The sequence below is a fragment of the Mustela putorius genome, unplaced genomic scaffold (assembly GCF_011764305.1).
Source record: "Mustela putorius furo isolate JIRA1106 unplaced genomic scaffold, ASM1176430v1.1 tig00000151_pilon_pilon_pilon, whole genome shotgun sequence".
Classification (NCBI taxonomy): domain Eukaryota; kingdom Metazoa; phylum Chordata; class Mammalia; order Carnivora; family Mustelidae; genus Mustela; species Mustela putorius.
The window spans coordinates 7,036,863-7,056,680 of NW_025421296.1; the positions used below are offsets into that span (position 1 = coordinate 7,036,863).

Here is a 19,818-nt window from a genome sequence, read left to right on the forward strand (position 1 = left end):
TTCCTTTATATATCTATTTATATATTTATATATATAAACTAAAAAATATATATTTAAATATATATTTATACATAAATATATATTTATATATTAAACATATTTATATATACATTTATAAATAAATATATATAAATAAAACTATACACACAGTTACATATATAATTATAATACAATAATACATCACTTCTGAGGCATTTTGAAATCTTCATGAAGTCAGCATGAGGCTTTTGGGAAGGGGTATTTTTCCTAGCCTGCTATAATCTCTGTGACATTTATTCCTGGGTCTAAAAAAAAAAAAAAATCTTTTCAAACTACCAAGACCCTAGGTAGCTACTGAAAGAAGTTCCTATCAAAGGAGAAGGCAATTTGTTCTGGGATTTCAAAAATCTCCTGGGTTTTAGAATGCTTAGAGCAAAGAAGGTTTAAGACAGAATTCCATCTACATATTAACAAGTGAGACCAAAGCATGAAAGATTAAGACTTAAGGAAAAAGGACAAGATTGAAGTAATTAAATAAATACTTCACCATCCAAACATTTATTATCTACTATACAGGGGAGAAACTGTGCTAGGTGCTGGGAATGCAGAGATGAAAAGATAGTCTGTGTTTTCAAGGAATGTTGCCCTTACGTTGAACCAACATGAAAAACAACAATCATGATAGAGTGCTAAGATAAATTCATGCTCAGGAAGATACAAGAATGAACACAAAGAAAAGAGCACATAATTGCTGACTATGTGGGCATGTGCCTGGTGCTGGTGGTGGAGGGGGCAGGGAAGGTGTGTTGTATGCCATGGCATTCCAAGAGGAGGTATGAGACTTTGTTATATCCTTGAAGGATCAGGTAGGAAGGAAGGGCATCTCAAGGGTAAAGAACACTTTCTGTGGAAGCAGGCTGAGAGAGTACTACCCAGCTGGTAAGCTCTTAGTAGAATACAGAGAGCACACTGTATGGAGCTAACCAATAAAGGGACTTGTCTTCCAAGCTAATGAGCTTGATTCTGAAGCTGTGGGGAGCCCACTACACATCAGGTTAGTAAAACTGGGGAGTGACATTCAATTTTCATTCTAAACATCTCAGAGGCAACAATGTAGAGGATTGAAAAATTAAGACAGGGAATCCAATAGCAATGAGAGAAGAGAGCAACTTGGAAAGATATTTCACAGGAAGAAATAACAAGACACAAGTGGAAAGCAATATATATTCACTGAATAAATGACTATATGTAGGGTCAGGGAAAAAGAAACACTTCAAGACATAGGCTACTGAAGATTCAAATACCCAAAGGAACTGGTTCAGGCAAGAACAGAGAAGTATTTGTTAGAACAGGTAATTAGGAGGTCCAGGGTAACTTTGGCCATGGCAGAGGAAGTTGACCTGTGAACTGAGGTGTGAAAAAGAATGAGGAAATGGAGATGGAGTTTACAAGAAGATAGAAGAGAACATATCCAGAACTGGGAATGACAGGTTTTTGTTTTTAAAATGATTGAAACTTGATTATTTAATTATATGCTGAGAGCCAAGAATCACTAGAGAAGGAGAGGATGAATTCGTTTGAAGGAATGTTTCTAAGGAACAGAAAAAGAGAGTAGCCTTCCAGTTTCTTCCATTAGTTAACAGAGCTGAAGGAACTCCACAGTCTGTGCCCTCCTCAGAGCCCGGCCCTAGGAGCAGCAGCATCTGCAACACTAGACAGCAGGTTCCAAATGCAAGCTTTCAGGCCACACCCCTGACCTACGAAATCAGAATCTGCATTTTTAACAGGATTCCTAGGTGATCTGAGCACACATTAATGTTTGAGAAGCATAGCTCTAAATACAACTGATTTTGGGGGGGAGGGATTGTTCCTATTATTTATTTTTAAAGTAAGCTCTCCATCCAATGTGGGGCTGGAACTCATGACCCCAAGATCAAGAGTCATATTCTCCATTGAAAGAGCCAGATAGGTCCATTCAATTTTCAGATATTACATATCCCCTACTCCAATTCCATTTTTGGGGGGAGAATGGTTAAATCACACTGGGAAATCTCTGGGTTAAATAAAAAGTGAACAAGCTTCTTAACAGGAGTTCCTCAGAAACTAATAAACTACTGGAAATTCTGGTTTTTCTACAAAGGGGATACATACCAGCTCCTCCTAAACATGTTTTTCATGAAACCTTATGCAGAGGTGACAATTTTATTCTATTATTTTATTTTAAATATTTATTTATTTATTTGACCGAGAGAGAGAGATCACAAGTAGGCAGAGAGGCAGGCAGAGAGGAGGAAGCAGTCTCCCTGCCAAGCAGAGAGCCTGATGCAGGGCTCAATCCCAGGACCCTGGGATCATGACCCGAGCTGAAGGCAGAGGCTCAACCCACTGAGCCACCCAGGCAACCCCTCTATTATTTAATTTTTTAAAAAGATTTTATTTGAGAGAGAGAGAGAGCACAAGCAGGGGGAGCGACAGAGGGAGAAGGAGAAGCAGACTCTCTGCTGAGCAGGGAGCCTAATGAAGCACCCGATCCCAGGACCCTGGGGATCAAGACCCCAGCTGAAGGCAGGCACTTAACGAACTGAGCCACCCAGGCACCTCTAGAGGTGATCATTTTAATTAATGCTCCTTAAAGAAGATTGAATAGTCTTTACTACTGCTATTCTCTACTGCGTGGTGCAACAGAAAGGGGATAACGTACATGAAAGAACTCTGACAACATGCCATACAAATATACAACTGCATTGTTTCAGGTACTTGGCATGTTTTAATCACCTGAAAATTCTTCTGAAATACATTTTCCACTTATGAGACACTCTTTTAAATGCTGACACCACAAGTGTGGAGCAAACATCACTGGATTCCAGTGACAGAAGGAGTTTCCTGTAATCTTCATACCAACTCCTCAGTTTGTCACAGGGTAGACGACAGAGGCCAGATTTTCCTGGGACACTGCAGAGTAGGACACTCAACAAAGCTGTGGTTCTAGAATGAACTACCAGCCGGTAGCATCTTACGAGGTGTTTCCCTGAGGAGCCAGACAGTTACCAGGTACACACGGTATCTTGAATGTCCTCAATGACCTTCAGGTCTCGGTTGACAAGAGAAACCAAAACTAATATTCAAAAATATTTACTGCTGGTCACATAGCTGATTCTTATTTTCTTATCAGCAAAATCTTTAGTAAAATGGAAGTCAAGGGGACTTTTTTTGGTCAGAAATAGAGATTAAACTCATTTTCCTAAAAAAAAAAAAAATGCTACAATGGATTTCCTAAAAATCCATTTCCTAAAAAATATCATTTTCCTCATTTCACTATAAATGCTCTGTATACTAGCATAAATATTACTTGAATAAATGACAGGCAACTAAATGGGTTTTCCCCTCCATATGCTAGGAACTCAGATGTAGGAGTATAGTATCCAAATATCATATTTTAAAAAATCAGTACTAGAAACTGAAAATTCAGAGTTAGGCTCTGGTCTCCTATTACTATGGAAAATACCATATAGACAAGACTATTTTGGTTGAATTTGGCTTTCTGATTTAATTGACATTTAGGAGATGAACTCTGGGGTGTATTTCTACTATCACAGATATGGGTGTACTTCCTCAGTGAATAACAAAAAGGATAAATGATAATAGCACATCTAGAACTATTCCAAGTTGTGTAAGAGTGACTAAAATCCACTTCATGGGAAGAATGAATTCCCTTATTATAATCTGTAACTCAGAAATTATAACTTAAAGTTTAGAAATCAAAATACTTAAACATAATATCTGTATACTATAGCAGTTTGCTAATAGAGGTTTTACATATTTGTGTATAGCTAATGTTTACATGTGTGTGGTATTAATCTTATATGACTTTATAAACAGTAGATCTTAGTCTGAGGAATTCTTACCTTTGTAAGTCATTTCTTGTTTAGGCAGACTAAGGTATTTTATTTTTATACTCTCTAAAAAATATTCTGAAAAATAATCTTTTTTGAGCAGGGGAAGGGCAGAGGGAAAGGGAGAGAGAACCCCAAGCAGACTCATGCCAGGAATGGAGCCTGATGTGACACTCAAATCTCACGACCCTGAGATCGTGTCCAGAGCCCAAATCAAGTCAGATGCTTAACTGACTGAGTCAGCCAGGCGCCCCCCCCAAAATACTGGAAAGTACAGTCTTGGTGTCATTTTAGATTTAAGATCCCAGTTGAAGAACAGCAGCATAAATTTGGGCAAGAGGAAAACAACTGGAATGGGAGAGGGCAGAGTTAAGGAAAATAAAAAGTTCAAGGTACTGAAGTAGAGCAGTGCTGAATGATGGTGTTAATAGTGGCTGCCGTGGAAGGAGGTCAGGAGTGATTAGGGATAGAATGAACCTGGACCCAGGTATGAAATCATCAGGAAGATGCTGAAAACACCTGAGGATACTCACTGCAGAACTCACAGGTCAGAGACAGCCCACCAAACAGAAGCAGGAGTGGTGTCACTTCCTAAGAGCACTCTGTCCTCACTTTCTTCCTGATTGTCATTGAACTAAAACACTTTTTAAAAAAGATTTTATTTACTTATTTTAGAGTGAGCGAGCATATTTACGGGGGGATGGGGAGTTGAGGGAAAGGGAGAGAGAGAATCTCAGCAGAGTCTGCACTGAGCTTGAAGCCTGATGGCTTGATCTTACCACCCTGAGATCATGATCTGAGTTGAAATCGAGAGTCAGATGCTCAAATCAACTGAGCCATGCAGGTGGCTCTGAAATAAAGCATTTTTAAAAAACAATTTTATTTATTTGAGAGAGAAAGAGAGAGAGAGAGAACACGAGTGAGTGAGAAGAAGCACGTGTTAGGGAGAGGGATGGGCAGAAGAACAAGCAGAATCCCCAAGCTGGTAGCCCACTTTGGGGCTTGATTCCAGGGTCCTGGGATCATGACCTGAGCTGAAGGCAGATGCTTAACCGACGGAGGCACCCAGGCGCCCCTAAATAAAGCATTTTTAAGATCATCATACACCATCCCACGCACTTCTAAATGAATAAAGAGGACGCGTGTATGACACAGAGCTGTTGGTGCTTCACTTCACTGATTTTAACTGTATCCTATTACTCTGGCTCAGTGTTTTTCAACCTCAATACTACCGATATTTATATCACGTAATTCTTTGTTGTGGGCTATCCTATGCATTTTTCTCTAACACCAGTTTGGCTGTTCTTCCCCTCAAAAGATCTCTCATGGATGAAATCATTAAACAGAATAGTAAATCAACAGATCCACAGATTAATAGTAAACTTACTTTCAGCAACAACTCAACTAAGGTCAGAAAAATGCTGTCATCTTATGCTGCAAATTAACCAACCTCTTCCAGGGAAGTACAAGAGTTAAAAATGTCATGGTCTCTACTTGCATGACAGTAATTAGATCTTGACTAAAATATAAAAATAGATTACAGCATAACAGCAAAAGTCAACAGGTCTGGTTATAAACAGAAAGGAATCATCATACTACCAGGTTTAACCTTAATAAACAACGATGTAGTTTTAAATTTTTTAAAAAACTTTTCTTCTTAATTTTTCTAAAAGATTTTATTTATTTATTTGACAGAGAGACGGACACACACAGGGAGACAGGGAACATAAGCACGGGGAGTGGGAGAGGGAAAAGCAGGCTCCTTACTGAAAAGGGAGCCTGATGTGGAGCTCGATGTCAGCATCCTGGGATCATTATCTGAGCCGAATGCGAACGCTTAACCGACCTGGCCACCCAGATACCCCTGGGTTTAAATTTCTAAAAGAACTTTTAGTCAAATGGTCCATGATTAGGACACTGGCTCTCTATAAATCTTTCTATCTTTTAACATACAGTAGTCCCCCTTATCCACGGTTCCGCTTTCCATGGTTTCTATTATCCTCGGTCAACCATGTTCCAGAAATAGATGATCCTCCTTTTGATGTACAATCAGGTCAAGAGCAGCTTAACGCTATATCACAATGCCTATGTCACGCCCCGCACGTCATCTTATATCACAGACAACGTACCAGCTTGCATCATCACCAAGGTGAGTATAGTATAGGACGACGTTTTCAGAAACCATATTCACAAAACTTTTATTGTGGTATATTATTATAATTGCTCTATCAATTAAGTTATTGTTATTAATCTCTTACTATGCCTAATTTATGAATTAAACTTTCACTGGTATATATGTATAGAAACAGATATATGTTATATATGTATTATATATATAGTGTTTTATATATAGTTCCATATAGGGTTTGGTGCCACCTGCAGTTTCAGACATCTACTGTGGGTCCTGGAACATATCCCTCCATAGATAAGGAGAAACGACTGTAATTCTCTTTTATTTTATATTTTAAAAAATGGCCTTTAAGAGACTATGTTATAGTTTTTCAATGCAGGGGTTTCCCAAGTTCTTCTCTATGTATTATAATCCAAGACTGGCTAGGAATTGAGTAACTCTCATAGATTACAAAAAGGGGATAATGGGGGTGGCTCAGTCTGTTGAGTGTCCAGATTTTCATTTCATGTCAGGTCATGATCTCAGGGGCATGGGATCAACACCTGTGCTCCACGTGGAGTTCGCCTGAGATTCCCTCTCCTCCCCCTTCTGTCCCTCCTACTAGCGCACGCACTCTCTCTCAAATAAATTTAAACAAAGTAAGAGGGGAGATAATGACCTTCTGTGAGCTGCCCAAAAATCAACTACCACTCTCACTGGGTGAGTAGGATGTGTCATTAGGATAGCTATCTTACTCTTTTATCTCCTAACATGATCCACTCTTCCAGAAATGGGTCCTCCAAGGTTAAGCGGTAAGCTGACAATAATTTCCTGTCTGAGCTCAGAGCCTAAGGTTCTACCCACTGTCCTGAACTGCCTCTCTCACAGAGGAAGGCAATGATAAGACACAGTACTTAGAACAAATTTCCCTGAAATTCATTCCTGTGTGCTCCAATGCCAAGTCTAAGTCACTAAGAACCTCTAGACCCTGTAAAACTAGCATATTTATCTCCCGTGTTTCATCATGATTCCTCTTTGGATTTAATTCTAGCAGGCTAATTTTTTCTGAAATCCTGGAGATCGTATATTGCAATTTTATGAGCTGTATACTTTCCCACTGAGGTATTGGCACTCTTGCCACAGGCACTGGTGCAAAAGAGTACCTATCCCAAGGCAGATGCCTGATGAATGCTTAGCTCTCCTCCTTCCCTCTCCTCAAAGCAGAAACAACACCTATTAGTGTTTTCTGACCTCAAAGAAAGAAACAAGTACTTGTTTTTCAACATCAATTGAATGAAATAAAAAGGATGCCATTCATACTTGATTATCAGATATTATAAAGGAATTACTGCTAAGTTTGCTATGTATAATAATGGTATCATGGTTATATGTTTTTTAAATTATTGTCACTGAAATATTTATCGGTAAAATATTTCTGGAATTTCCTTTAAAAAAACAGAGGACATAATAAAAAAAAAAACATCAAAATGTCAAAATGGTGGTAACTTCTGAAGCCAGATGATGGGTATACGGGTTTACTTTTTTTTTTTTTTAAGTGGTGACAACTGTTTAAATTGATTTAAAATAGTGCCATCAACCTCACTGTGAGCTGAGCAAAATGCTTTAATACAGGTGATGTAGAAAAATAAACTAATGGATAAAAGTATATTGTCCCTGAAATACTCATTATTTAATGATGTACTTAATTGTGTTTTAAAGTCTGACATGCACAAAGGGTCATAAATGAACTTGTTTGTTTTAAAAATACTTGGTTATTTATTAAAGTGCAAGACATCTTAATGTTTAGCCCAATTTTGGAGTTCTTCCCTCAGTTACTTTGCCCCATGTGAAACTCATTATTATCTTCTGACCAGGTCTTCCTTATTCTATATAGCTCAGGGGTCTCTTTCATGAATACTAGTATAATTTCTTCTTACTTCTGAACAATCTTACTAAGAAAGTCTATGTATGCATAATGAAAATCTGAACAGTAACTTTATTGTTAGGCATAAGCTAAAATACATAATATACAGCATAGAAGAACTTGGTTGTTGTAAAAAAAAAAATTGCTCTATGCAAAAATGTGAGAGTTCCCGAAGAGCCATACTTAAAAGATTTTTTTTTTTTAAGATTTTATTTAGGGACGCCTGGGTGGTTCAGTTAGTTAAGCGGCTGCCTTTGGATCAGGTCATGATCCCAGCATCCTGGGATCAAGTCCCACATCAGGCTCCTTGCTCAGCAGGGAGCCTGCTTCTCCCTTTGCCTCTGCCTGCCACTGTCTGCCTGTGCTCACTCTGTCTGACAAATAAATAAATAAAATCTTAAAAAAATATATAAAGATTTTATTTATTTATTTGACAGAGTGAGAGACAGAGCGAGAGCAGGACACAGCAGGGGGAGTGGGAGAGGGAAAGCATGCTTCCCACCAGGCAGGGAGCCCAAAGCAGGGCTCAATTCTCAGGACCCTGGGATCATGACCTGAGCTCAAGGCAGATGCTTAATCATCTGAACCACCCAGGTGCCCCTTAAAATAAATTATTAACTTAATAATTTGAAAAAGAAATTGTGTTTTTAATAAATTCAAAAAATATCACTTAAGCTTTTGTAACTATGCTCCTCCATATTCTCACATTTGTATTTTTTGGTAATACATCGTGAGGCTTCTTTATCTTTTTTATTTTTTATTTTTTAAAAGATTTTATTTATTTATTTGACAGACAGAGATCACAAGCAGGCAGAGAGGCAGGCAAAGAGTGAGAGAGGAGGAAGCAGGCTCCCGGTGGAGCAGAGAGGCTGATGTGGGGCTCCATCCCAGGACCTTGGGATCATGACCTGAGCCAAAGGCAGAGGCTTTAACCCACTGAGCCACCCAGGCACCCCTAAATCTTTATTTAAAAAAAAAAAATTGTCACTGTGATCTTTAAGAACAGGTTAACTTTAATTAAAGTTGTTTGTATGTGGTTACTATTATTGTGTTTTGATAAAACTTTCTGAAGTAATCATAGATTTACATGCATGTTTAAGAGATAATACAAAGAGATCTTATGTAACCTTAACCTGGTTTCCTCTAATGGTAGAATCTTGGAAACGTATTGGACACTGTTAGGACACTGATATAATCAAAATGTTGATATAGGATACAGAACATTTCCATTATTATAAGGATCCTTCGTGTTGGTCTTCTTTGTAAACATATCCTCTTTCCACCCTGACACCCCCTCTTAAACCTGGCTGTGACTCAGCTGTTCTCCATTTCTCTAATTTTGTCATTTAAAAGAAGTAATATAAATAGAACAATACGATATGCAATCTTTTGGGATTAACTTAATTCACTAAGCATAGATTTCTGGAGACTCATCTAGGTTGTGCATATATCAATAGTTCATCCTTTTTTTTTTTTTCTTTTAAGATTTTATCTGACAGAGCAAGCACAAGCAGGGGGAGTGGGAGAGGCAGAAACAGGCACCCAGCTGAGCAGAGTATCCAATGTAGGACTTGATCCTAGTACCCTGGGGTCATGACCTGAGCCAAAGGCAAATGCTTAACCATCTGAGCCACCCAGGGTCCCCTAGTTCATTCCTTTTTACTGTTGAGTAGTATTCTGTACTGTGGATGTACTATTATTACTCCGTCTAATCATTCATCTGTTGAAGGACATCCAGGTTGTTTTCAGTGTTTGGCCATATTGTGAATAAAGATGCAATGAACATCTATGTACTGGTTTCTGGAAATCTTCATTTTTTGGGGATAAATGCTCAGAGGAGCAACTGCTAGAGAGCATGGTAGTTGAATGTCTAGTTTCTTTTCTTTTCTTCCTTTTCCCTCCCTCACTTCCTCCCTTCCCTTCCCTCCTTCCACATTTTATTTATTTTTACTATGTAAACTCTACCCCCAATGTGGGGCTTGAACTCATGGGCCTGAGGTCAAGAGTTGCATTATCTACTGACTGAGCCAGTCAGGCATCCCTGAAATGTACAGTTTTTAAAGAAACTGTCAAACTTTCTAGAGTGGCCCTTTCATTTTACATTCCCACCAGCAATGTGTGAGTGATCTAGTTTCTCCATATCCTTGTCAGCATTTGGTGTTGTCAAATTTTGGCGACTCTGATGGATGTATAGTGATAATTTATGGAAGTCTTAAGTTTGTATTTCCCTAACAGCTGGTTGATGTTGAGTATCTTTTCAAGTGCTTATTTGCTTATAAATCCTTTTTGATGAAATCTCTGGTCATGTCTTTTGCCTGTTTCCTAGATGGGTTGATTTCTTCTTTAAACTATTGAGTTTTGAGAGTTTTTTATTCTAGATACTAGTCCTTTGCTGGTATTTGGCTTACAAGTATTTTCTTCCAGTCTGCAGTCTTTCATCTTTTTACCAGGATCATTCACAGAGCACAAGTTATAAAAGGCAAACATCAATTTTTCCTTTTATGAATCATGATCCATAAGCATAAATGCTTTTATTGAAAAGCATGTCTATCACGATAGCCTGAAGATTTTCTCCCTTTCCCCTGCTAAAATACAAATAGCTAAATGTTTTACTTTTAACTACAGGATCTGTTTTGGGTTAGTTTTTGTATAAGGTGTGAGACTCGGGTTCATTTACTTGTCTAGGAACATCCAATTGCTAGAGCATTTACTGAAATGGCTATCTTCCTCTGTGAGCTACTTCTGTACCTCTGTTAAATCATTAGGGCATATCTGTATGGGTCTATTTATTGTTTCTCTATTCTGTCCCACTGCTGTATGTATCTATTCCTTTACCAGCATCACACAGTCTACGTGAAGGTTTGAAATCAAAGAACGATTTCCCTACTTTTTTTATTCTTTTTCAAAATGGCTTTAGTTGTTCTAGGCCCTTTGCCCCTCTATCTATATTTTAAAATAATATTGTCAAATATCTATCAAAAAATATTACTGGAACTTTGATAGGTATTGGATTAAACCTCTGGATCAATCTGTGAAGTGACATCTTTACTAGGTTGAGTACTCCAAACAATGAACATAGTATGTTTCCTCATTTATTTGTATTTTTTTTCATCATGTCCTTTTTTTCATCATGTCCTGTTCTGTACATGTTATTTTTAGATTTAAACCTAGGTATTTTTATTTTTGTGTGATTATAGATGGTACTGTATTTTAAATTTTGGTGTTCTTTGCTATATATAGAAATACAATAGTTTTCTTTTAAAAAGTAAGCTCTATGCCCAACATGGGGCTTCAACTCACAACCCTGAGTTCACGAGTCACATGCTCTACCAACTGGGCACCATAAATGTAAGAGATTTTTTATACATTTGTCTTGTATCCTGTAATTTTCTTGAACTCACTCATTAACTAGTTTGTTTGTGTGTGTATGTGTGTGTGTGTGTGTGTGTAAATTCCATAGGTTTTCCCAGAGACAATCATGTCAGCCATGTCAGCCACAAATAAAGTTTTATTTCTTCCTTTCTGAGCTGTCTGCCTTTATTTCCCTTTCCTGTTTTATTGCACTAATTAGAACTTCCACCAATATCTTCAATAATAGTGAGAGCAGACATCCTTGCCTTGTTCCTGATCTAAGGGCTAAAAGATTTAGCCTTTATCATATGTATAATGTTAGCTGTGGTTTTGTAGATGCTTTTTAATGAGCTGAGGAAGTATTCTTTAATTCCCTTTTTTTTTTTTTTTTTTTTTAGTTTTAAAACATATGGGTATTGAATTTTGTCAAATCCTTTTTCTGCACTGATCAATCTTGACAGAGGTCTATCAGTCTTAATATCCTTGAAAAGAAGTTTTTCATTCATTTTCTCTATCATAATTTACCTGTTTTCAATTTCACTGGTTTCTGCTCTTATCTTTATTATTCCTTTCTTCTATTTGCTTTGGGTTCCTGAGGTGGAAGCTAAGATTCTTAACTTGAGACGAGACGACTTTTATTCTATTATATGCCTTTAAAGCTATACACTTCCCTATCTGTACTGAAGTACCTGTTACCTATAATTTCTGATATGTTATAGTTTCATTTTCATTCAGTTCAATGTATTTTTAAGTTTCCTTTAAGACGTCCACTAGACACAGATTATTTAGAAGTGTGTTGTTTAGTTTCCAAGTCTTTTGGAGATTTTTTTCCCAGTTATTGCTTACTGATAACCAGATTAACAAAACTCAAAGGAGAAATAAACAAATCCATAATCATAATTGGAGGCTATTACTGATTTCTAGTTTAATTCCACTGTTTATAGTTTATTTCCAGTTTTCTACTGGTTTTTGCTTCACATATCTTGCATCTCTGTTTTTTGATATATATGCATTTAGGATTGCCAGGTCTTCCCAGCAGACTCTAAAATAATGTCCCACTCTGTCTCTGGCAATTTTCTTTGCTTGTAGGTCTATTCTATTTTATATAAATAAAGTCACTCTTGCTTCTGATTAATGTTTATATGATGTATCTTTCCCAATAATTTTATTTTCAACTTGCCTGTATCATTATATTTGAAGTGAATTTCTTACAGATACCCATATAGTTGGGTCATGTTCTTTAATCCTCTCTGCCATTTTTTTTTTATTCATATATTTAGATCATGTACATTTCATGTCATTTTTGCAATGTGAGGGCTTAAGTCTGTCATTCTGTTTTCTATGGCTGATTTTGGTTTTATTTTTCCTACCTTTCTGAGGGTAGTCTATCTCTTTGTATATTCTTTGGTAGTTACTTCAGGTATTGTATATATATATAATCACAGTCTACTAGTGTTGTCCTTTTACCAAATCAGGTGAAGTATAGTACCCTTAGCTCCCCTGATGGCCCTTTCTTCACCATGGTTTATGGTATTTCCTATATATACACCAAGAACACACTAGACATTATTGTTCTGCTTCATTTGTCAAACATAATTTGTAAGACTTCTAAGTTTTAAGAGAAGTCTATCGTAATTATCCATACTTTATGTTACCTGTGTTCCTTCAAAGATTCTTTATCATTTCATTTGTTAGATAACTTCCATTAGCCACTGTTTTGTAGATCTGCTATTAATAAGTTCTTAGCTTTCTTTCACCCTGATAATGTCTTTTTCTTCATTCTTGAAAGTATTTTTGCTAGTTCTAGCATCCTGAAAATTATTCTCTTTCAGTTCCTGAAACTACTATGTATTTCTTTGACCTCCACTGTTTCTGATGAGAAATCTGCTGTCATTTGAATTAGTAAGTTGCTTCTTGCTGCTGTTGTAATTTTTCTTTGTCTTTAGCTTTCAGAGATTTGACCATTGACAAATTTGGCATGGTGTGGATTTGTCTGGATTTATCCTGTCTGGAGTTAGCTCAGCCTCTTAAATCTAGGTTTATGTCTTCCGCCACATTTGGCAAATTTTTGGTCATTATTTGAGTACTTTCAGAGCCATCTTCCTTCTGCTTTCCTTCTAGGAATCTGATAACACAATGTTAATAGTTTGTGTTATGGTTTCACAGGTCCCTGAGGCACTGCTCATTTTTTTTTCCAGTCTGTCTTCTCTCTCTAGTATAGACTGAGTAATTTCTATTTTTCTATCATCCAGTTCACTATTTCTTTACTCTGTCCCTTTATTCTGCTGTTGACCCCATCCGCTAAACCTTTTTTATGTTAATTATATTTTTCATTCTAAAATTTCTATCTGGTTCTTCTTACTTATACTACCTTTGCTGAGACTTTTTTTTCACTTGTTTTAAGCATGTTAATTGTTTGCTGAGGCATTTTTATGATGGTTGCTTAAACATTTTTTTAATCACTTCTAACACCTCTGTCATCTTGCTATTAGATCTTCCTGGTTCTGGGTATGAAGAGTGATTTTCTAATGATATCTGGACATTTGGGGCACTGTGTTATGAGATTCTGGATCTAATTTAAACCTGCACTTTTGCTGGCTTTCCCTGATACCAATCCCACAGAAAAATGAGTATGGGAAACCTCATTAAAGTAAGCTAACGGTAGAAGCAGAACCATAATTTTTTCTGCCATGTTTGGGTATAATAGAATGGTTTGCTTTCCTGGTCCTTTGGCTAGAAAGTAGGCTTCTTTTTTCCCGCTGCACCTGCTGGCCTTTCTGGATTGCCAGTTTCTCTAGAACCCAATCTGAAGAAAATCAAGGGAAATCACTGATATGTCACTTTCCTCAGATCCCAAGGCCTCTAAGCTGGTCAGCCTTCTGCACTCTAACTTTCAGTCTTCTTGTAATTGTTTTACATATAATATTCAAAGTTTTAGATGCACTTGGCAGATAGGAGAGCATTCTTCTAGATGCTGAAGCCCTTTGGTTGTTGCGTTCATGTTTAATTAGTTCCTAAGTCCTGTAGAGATTAAGATTCGATTTTGCTCTTTGTGGATCACAGAATGGTACTCTACCTCCTCAAAACACCTGATCATGAAATATTTTTAGCTTTCAGGTAAAATCTGATGGATGATGATATTATGTAGTGCTTGTCTATAAATCTTTTCAAAATGGAATTAGAAAAGATTATTTCTTAATATCCTTGGTTTCTGAGAAGCAAGTTAATTTACATAACTAAGTAAAGTTCCCTCATGAATGTAGGAAATTCCTGCCCAGATCAAATTTAAACAATTATTTTTATTATTAACACAAAATTTCTGTAATAAGTGCTGCTAAAACATTAATGGAATTTACTTTAGTGTTCAGCCAAATGACAACAGTAATTTGCTGTTTACAAATATATACCTACTGTTACTAGTTAAGAATAAAGAAAATGAACACAAAGGCATCAGAAACAGAACTAGAAATCTAGGATTATTTTCTAGTACTTGATGCTTTATCATCTAACTTTACAGTATTTTCTTTTCTTTTTAAATTTTATTTATTTAAGTAATCTCTACACCCTTGGCCTCAAACTCACAACCCAGAGATCAAGACTTGTATGCTCTTCTGACTGAGCTGGCCAGGAGCCCCATAGTATAAGGTTTTTTTTAAACCAAAATGTATTCAACTTTGGCCTTAGAGTTTCTTAAAATCAATAAGAAAATCAATAATAATCCATAGGATATGTTTCAGAGATCCTGAAACCCTCACAATACATTGGCTATTATTGTTTCTAAATACAACACCTCTAATAAAGGAGTGCCTCTCTGAAACAGGCAGCTTTACCTGTCTATTTTAAGCTGAACAAAGGGGCAGAACAAATTTCTCTCTGGGTTCACTGTGCAAAGTGCAATATTACTCTTGTATGTAATTAAATTGTAATTACTGGCAACAAGAAGTAAAGCATTAATTGGTAGCTGTAGGAAATGCATTAAAGAACAGTCACAGAGCACTTCATCAAGTATAGATAGGTATAATGTCATACTTTAGGAAGAATTTTTCAGTGAAAATACCAATGCTGCTGAATTACTATAGTCAATTTCTGGGTTCAGAAGTTAATTAGAAGAGCCCCAAGTACATTCTTAATGAATATTTACTCACTGCTTATTATGTTAAAGGCATACTGTTAAGCTGCTGCCTAGCATCTTATTCTCTGCTATCCTTAGAAAAATGACATTTTAAAATAATTTATTTTTTCAAATCCCTTTTCGTAACTGCTGCTGAGAGTCTTACCCAGAGGTGGAAAGTACAGTTACTCTAGGCAAACTACTTACTTCTTTAGCCTCTTTCCTGACTTTTATAAAATAGAGTGTAGCAATACTTTCACCTTAGGGAGGTGATTCTTATCCTTAGGGAGAATTAACTATCTACTCATCTACATATAGTATATAAATACCATATCCAAATACAGAAAGCATAAAAAGAACATGTGTTCTTTTTATGATGTGTTCAGAAAGCTTGTAGCAGTTCAGCCTGATCAATGGAAATAATTGAGATACTTTATGCTTTGTATAATGTTACAGAAAAATAAAAAAATACCTTCCCTATTGAAGCAAAAGTAGATACAAATAGCTACAAACATATCTCGATATATTTCCAAATTTCATTAGTGTTCCTTTTTTCTCTCAGGATAAATACATGCAAAGATGTGTTAAAGCATTTCGGCGTCAAGAGGAGGCTCAGAATATGATTTAAGAGTTTAAGATGAATGTTACAAGGCAAAACATTTCAAACACAAGAAATTTTCCTACTCTACAATATTCAAAGACTAAAAAGCTTACCGGAGATATACCAATAAAGTAATATTAAAGTATACAATACATTTCAATTAAGTGAAAAGATGAACATTTAAAAGGGTCTCTTATTTACCTCTTCTACATTGGAAGCAGTCTTGGCAGAAGTTTCCATGAAGATAAGTCCATGTTCTCGTGCAAAAGCTTCACCTTCTTCCTTTTTTACTTCTCTTCTAGATTCTAAATCACTAAATATAGGAAATAAAAGGCCATGTTATTAACCAGCACAGTATAAATAGAGGTATCTGTGAAAAGTGTAACAAAAGATTCAAAGTTGTGCTGACTATTCTTTTGATTAATTTTTAACACATAATAATAACAACTGACTTATTCTGGGTAATATGAAGGTCAAATGGCTAGAATGTGCTTAGTTTCAAGGAATAAATTATCCAACAGAAGATCCGGAGTTAGAATCCTAGAACACTGTAAGTAAGAGAAACCTAAATGAAACATCTATCAACACCCAGCTCTAGAGTATAGTGGGTTCCCAAAGAAGGGAAATCTCTTACTCAAAATAACAATTCAAGAGAGAACACTAGTCTAAACTTTCAGCCAGACTGAATTTCTATGAATGTGATTTAAAAACAAATCACTTAATTTCCAGAAGCTCTAGGAAATTGATTAATAAAATCCAAAGTACTAAAGACACATTAATTAGATTATTAATCTTACTTGGTTTAACTCTCAGTTAAACCAAGTTACTATTAACAGTAAAACTGTTAATAGAAAAAGGGAGAGAGAAACAAAAGTCTAATCTAGAAGTTTCGGGGAGAAAGAGCAGTACTCATTTTTTTTTTACAGGAACTGTATTAGGAAGGTGGGGGGAAGCAGTGGTCTCTTTAAAGTGTGTTTTATGGGTGCTTGGGTGGCTCAGTGGGTTCAAGCCTCTGCCTTCAGCTCAGGTCAAGATCCCAGGTCCTAGAATCGAGCCCCAGATGGGGCTCTCTGCTCAGCAGGGAGCCTGCTTCCTCATTTTTCTCTACCTGCCTCTCTACTTGTGATCTGTCAAATAAATAAATAAAATCTTTAAAAAAGTGTCTTATTATAAAAACTTATAGTTTTTATTACTATAAAATATTTAAAGCACATAGAAAAGGATGGAGAATAGAATACCCATGTACTTCCATCTAGTCCTGATTATTCAGACACATTTATATCAGATTTCTTCACTGCTGAGAAACAAAATCAAGTTATAGTTGATTCACCACTTCTGTACCTGTCTGCTCCTGATCTCATTCTTTCCTTTCACCTCAAAGGTAACCACTTCTCTGTATTTAGTGTTTCCACTCTCATGCATGTTTTTTATATGTATATTCATGTTTATAGCCATACAAAAAAGGGTTTTTGCACATTAAGAAAAATTCAGATGTAGCTAACATTCTCCAACTTGTTAGTTTTGGTCAACATGATTTTTTTGGGGTTACTGACATACTCTATGTAGATCTAGTTTCTTAATGTTTTATTGCCATATTATGTAGTCTAGTGAATGAATGCAACACAATTTATTTTTAATTTCCATTTGAAAAAGTTATTTATAATTTTTCATTATTAAAAACAGCGTTACAATAAAAAGTTATACATTTTTTGTGTGCATGTGCCAAAACTTTTCCAAGGTAGTAAAATGTTAGAAAGTACTGTATTTTCCAAGTACAGTATCTGGTATACATGTGCCATGACTCAGTGAATTAGTATGGAAAAGAAGAGAAAATATCAGACTGTATCACCCACTGTTATACGGAATTTTGTTTTTTATGTATGTATACATAAAATTTGTGCACTAAGACTTGATAGAAAATGTATTTAAGTCAAATGAGAAAGCTCAAAAGCCACTGCACTTGAATATACTTGGTACAAAGGTGTCTTCCAAAACAGCTGCATAATTGATACTCTTAGTGGCAATGTTTGAAAGTTCCCATTGTATCACCTCCTCACCAACATGTGGTAAGATCACACTTGTTAATATATGTCACTCTGATGACTGTGAAAGGTACTGCACATTAATGTTAGTTTTTCTTTTAATTTGGTTATCAGTTTCACAAATATCCATTATCATCATTATTAAATTAGAAATACAGAAAATTCTAAGAAAAGTAAATCATTCCTTCATTCAACAAATATCTACTGAATGCCTTTTATAAGCCAGGAATTTTGGTAAGCCCTTGGGATGTATTAATGAAGAAGTCAACAAAAAAGTGTACATTCCAGTAGAGGACAGACAATAATACTGAGTAAAGAATATAGTATGTTAGAAAGTGGTAAATGTGGAAAACCGGAGTAAGCAGAATCAGGAGTGCCAGGGAGAGGAGGGAGGTTACTCTATAAATAGTGTAGTCATCCTAAAATTGACTTACTTAATCATTGTTCTTGGTCCTGTTTTTCTACCGAAAAGTGACCTTTTTCACATATGTGCATAACCATGCTGTATCTGTAGCTACATGTCCTAATTTTTTCACTTAATATTAGAATCTATATCATTATATCTTTTTCACAAACACTATTTTTAGTGATTAATTAATATCGCATCACAGTTCATTTAACCATTTCCTTGGATGATGAGTAACACAGTATAAACCTAGTACTGTGAAGTGTTTTACATGGATTATTTCATTTAATGTACCTGACAGATGAGGAAATGGAGGAAAAAAGAAGGCAGGTTAAAACAACCAAGTTCACAGTTTAGGAAGAGCTGATGGAGGAGATGGAATCACGACCCAGATGACTGTGTCATATAGGGATTACTTTTTCTGATAAAAACTGAAGAAGTTTTTGTCAAATATGGAAAAATACAAAGAAAAAAAAAGACCCATAATTTCAATTTCCAAAGGTAATTAACATCTTGAATACAATCCCATACTGCTCCTTTGTCTCTTTCTTCCTACTGGAAGATGCTCATACCCATTACTGTATTTTGCGTTTTTTATCATTTTCCCATTTGGAGTCCTTTACAGTATAATTTTTACTGAGTGTAAAGAATGGTGGTTTTTAATGCAAATTTATATCACACAAACTAGGGATAAAGCAAAACAAAGATGTTAAAGTCTCATCCATCTAATATTAAGTTACATCACTGTTTCAACGTTACAAAATTCACCAGGAATTGAATGCCTTTAAAAAGCTGGCTGACCAGGGGCACCTGGGTGGCTCAGTGGGTTAAAGCCTCTGCTTTCCGCTCAGGTCATGATCCCAGGGTTCCGGGATCAAGCCCTGCATCAGGCTCTCTGCTGAGCGGGGAGCCTGCTTCCACCTCTCTCTCTCTCTCTCTCTCTCTCTCTCTGCCTACTTGTGATATCTCTCAAATACATAAATAAAATCTTTTAAAAAGATTTTATAAGATAAGCTGTCAATTATGTTTACAAAGTTGTCACTTAGCTCATTATCAGTAACCGTTGTTGTTTTTTTTTTTTTTTAAAGATTTTATTTATTTATTTGACAGAGATCACAAGTAGGCAGAGAGGCAAGCAAAGAGAGAGGAAGGGAAGCAGGCTCCCTATTGAGCAGAGCCTGATGCTATGCAGGGATTGATCCTAGGACCCTGGGTTCATGACCTGAGCCAAAGGCAGAGGCTTTAAACCACTGAGCCACCCAGGCACCCCTCAGTAACCATTGTTTAAGTAATTGAAACTTCTGAGTGATTTTGTAACTTTCAGTTGTTACATTTTAAAAATAATTTGCAATTCATAAAAAGCCATCTAAGCATTTAGTGCAAGTGCTCAAAAAACACTCC

The 19,818-nt window shown here is 36.2% G+C and overlaps 1 protein-coding gene across 2 annotated transcripts in view; it reads right to left on the minus strand.

Moving 5' to 3' along the window:
- RAB2A (RAB2A, member RAS oncogene family) overlaps positions 1-19,818 on the minus strand; it is an 89,680-nt gene that overhangs the window by 12,936 nt on the left and 56,926 nt on the right. For both annotated transcript variants that reach the window (XM_045075761.1, XM_045075762.1), the window contains exon 6: positions 16,171-16,282. In XM_045075761.1, the coding sequence (XP_044931696.1) occupies positions 16,171-16,282 (112 nt within the window). The remainder of the gene's footprint in view (positions 1-16,170; positions 16,283-19,818) is intronic.